The 2,500-nt window shown below is 35.8% G+C and overlaps 1 protein-coding gene across 1 annotated transcript in view; it reads right to left on the reverse strand.

Moving 5' to 3' along the window:
* Positions 1-71: 71 nt before the first annotated feature.
* LOC144965095 (uncharacterized) overlaps positions 72-2,500 on the reverse strand; it is a 16,669-nt gene continuing 14,240 nt past the window's right edge. Inside the window, exon 3 of the mRNA XM_078900023.1 lies at positions 72-1,952. Within this exon, the coding sequence (XP_078756149.1) occupies positions 1,699-1,952 (254 nt within the window). The 3' untranslated portion in view covers positions 72-1,698. The remainder of the gene's footprint in view (positions 1,953-2,500) is intronic.

Consider the following 2,500-nt stretch of genomic DNA (forward strand, 5'->3'; position numbering starts at 1 on the left):
TAGTAGTAGTAGTAGTGGTAGTAGTAGTAGTAGTAGTAGTAGTGTAGTAGTAGTAGTAGTAGTGTGTAGTAGTAGTAGTAGTTGTAGTAGGGATGCAGAAAATAAAGACAGGCATTGCAACTTTGACACGGCGCCGCCAAGTCTGGGACTTTTTTGTCCTAGTGCGGAAGGCTGCTATATTTTTCTACTTTCACAAACGATATGAACACGGGACTGGGACAGTCCTGTCCCGTTGATTTTGTAGCATTTCACAACGGCTTAAGACACAACGGGACTGTTTTGTGCCGTCCCAATAAGTGCGGTAGGTTTCTCTAAATTATATATGTTACAGATTTGGGACAGGACTGTCCCAGGAAAGTCCTGTCCTAGTGCGGAAGGGGTGTCATTGTCAGCAAAAGAGACTCGACACAATGCAAGAGGTTAAAGGATTTCACACACTGATGTATATGCTAAAATTATGAGTTATAAACAAAAAAAAAAAAAAACACCAGTTAGTTCTAGTTGTTTTATCAAATACATACAACAATATAAATATTATATAATAAAGAAATTAATAACAATGATAATGAAATCTATTTATATGTGACCCATCGTCTCAAAACGGTATTATGTCGGAACGAACCAAATGCTTAAAAGCTGAATTAAATGTTAAACTGGTCAAAAATATAAATCGTTGTCATTAGCATTCTAAAATATGGTTGCCATTCTCGTCAATAAAACATACACACTCAACACAACTCTGATATTTCTGGCTATAAATTCAATTTTCAACATCTTAACAAACACGACATAATATCGTTTTGAGACGAAGAGTCACATATAAAATTGCGCTTTTCAAGTGGTACAGCTCAAAGCGCACAAATTCCACCTGACATAGATTACATCCAAAACAAATTTACATTTAAAAGTAGATCTATATTCAACTATAACAAAACAAAAAGTACAATTTATGGACATTCAAAAAGGCGTTTCCATACAATAGATTTTGCTTAAAAGCGGATTCTGAACATATTGATCTTAATGAGACAGCAAGATGTTTCATACATCTGGAACAGCTATATGCAAAGTTCTACATGAAATTATTTTAGAGACTTTTAATTGAGTTACAAAGCTTAATTCCCCTCTTGATGTCAACCCCTGCGATGGAACATGAAATTCAACAACTCCATTTATATAACTAGGTGATCTATTTTAGATACATTTGTGAAAAGAAGCGTAATTTCATAAACATTTCTATCTGAAAAAGGAAGCCAGTAGGGGTGTAAAAGCATTGGCACCCAAATATCTTCCTGTTTTTTTTTTTTCTTCCTTAAAACTAGATTAATGGCTTGGCAATATAAACGTAATATAATCAAAGTGATCAAGATAAATCAATGTTAAAATAATAGGTAACAAAAGTGTCACGTCAAAACACTGGTTCAAATCTCATTGAAAGTGTGAAGGCATTCCCCTGGATGACTAGACACATGCATTATGCAACTGATCTTCTTGTTTCCGAGTGATGTTATTGTATGTGTAGCATAAATAAAGATCATCCAACCTCGCTCTTTTACGCCTAATAATCATACGATACACTTCAAATGAGTTTTGAACCGGGAGAAAGGAAGGTGTGACGTCACGACTTTTTTGCCCTATTGCTCTGGTTTCTTTTATGGTATTTTGTGTAATTTGCCTCCCACTACTCACTCTTATTCTTCCTTAGTCAATCACTTTTTCACAGGCATAATACGCATCCAAACCTGAACATTCTTTGTCCTGAAGGTACCAGTTTGATCTCTCTAACAGGGTACAATCTTGGTCATCTTCACCATCAAGCAGACCATTCGGTTGATCCGTTTGCCATACGTCACTGTCAGCGCCAATTATCCTGCCATCTTTGTCCCAAACATAGGTCCCTTCAGTATCCAGGTCGTACAAACCCACCCAGTAACCAATGCTACTGCTGTAACCATCTGGAGTCAAGACATTGATAACCTTGGTTATTATTTAAATTCAAGATCTTGGTCTTCTGACAATATCATATGATGATGGTGATGATGGTGATGATGATGATGATGATGATGGCGATGATGATGATGGATCTGTTAGGCGCGATATATCGATTTGCGCAATCAATTATTGTGTAGTTCGGTATTACTAACGATGGTAGAAGGTCTTCTATCATTTTTTGTACTACTACTATTACAACAACAACAACTACTACTACTACTACTACTACTACTACTACTACTACTACTACTACTACTACTACTACTACTACTACTACTACTACTACCACTACTACTACTAATACTACAACAACAACAACAACTACTACTACTACTACTACTACTACTACTACTACTACTACTACTACTACTACTACTACTACTACTACTACTACTACTACTACTACTACTACTACTACTACTACTACTACTACTACTACTACTACTACTACTACTACTACTACTACTACTACTACTACTACTACTACTACTACTACTACTACTACTACTAC

This window comes from Berghia stephanieae, chromosome 1 (assembly GCF_034508935.2).
Source record: "Berghia stephanieae isolate SIO BIC M18660-M18661 chromosome 1, UCSD_Bste_1.3, whole genome shotgun sequence".
In the NCBI taxonomy this organism is placed as follows: domain Eukaryota; kingdom Metazoa; phylum Mollusca; class Gastropoda; order Nudibranchia; family Aeolidiidae; genus Berghia; species Berghia stephanieae.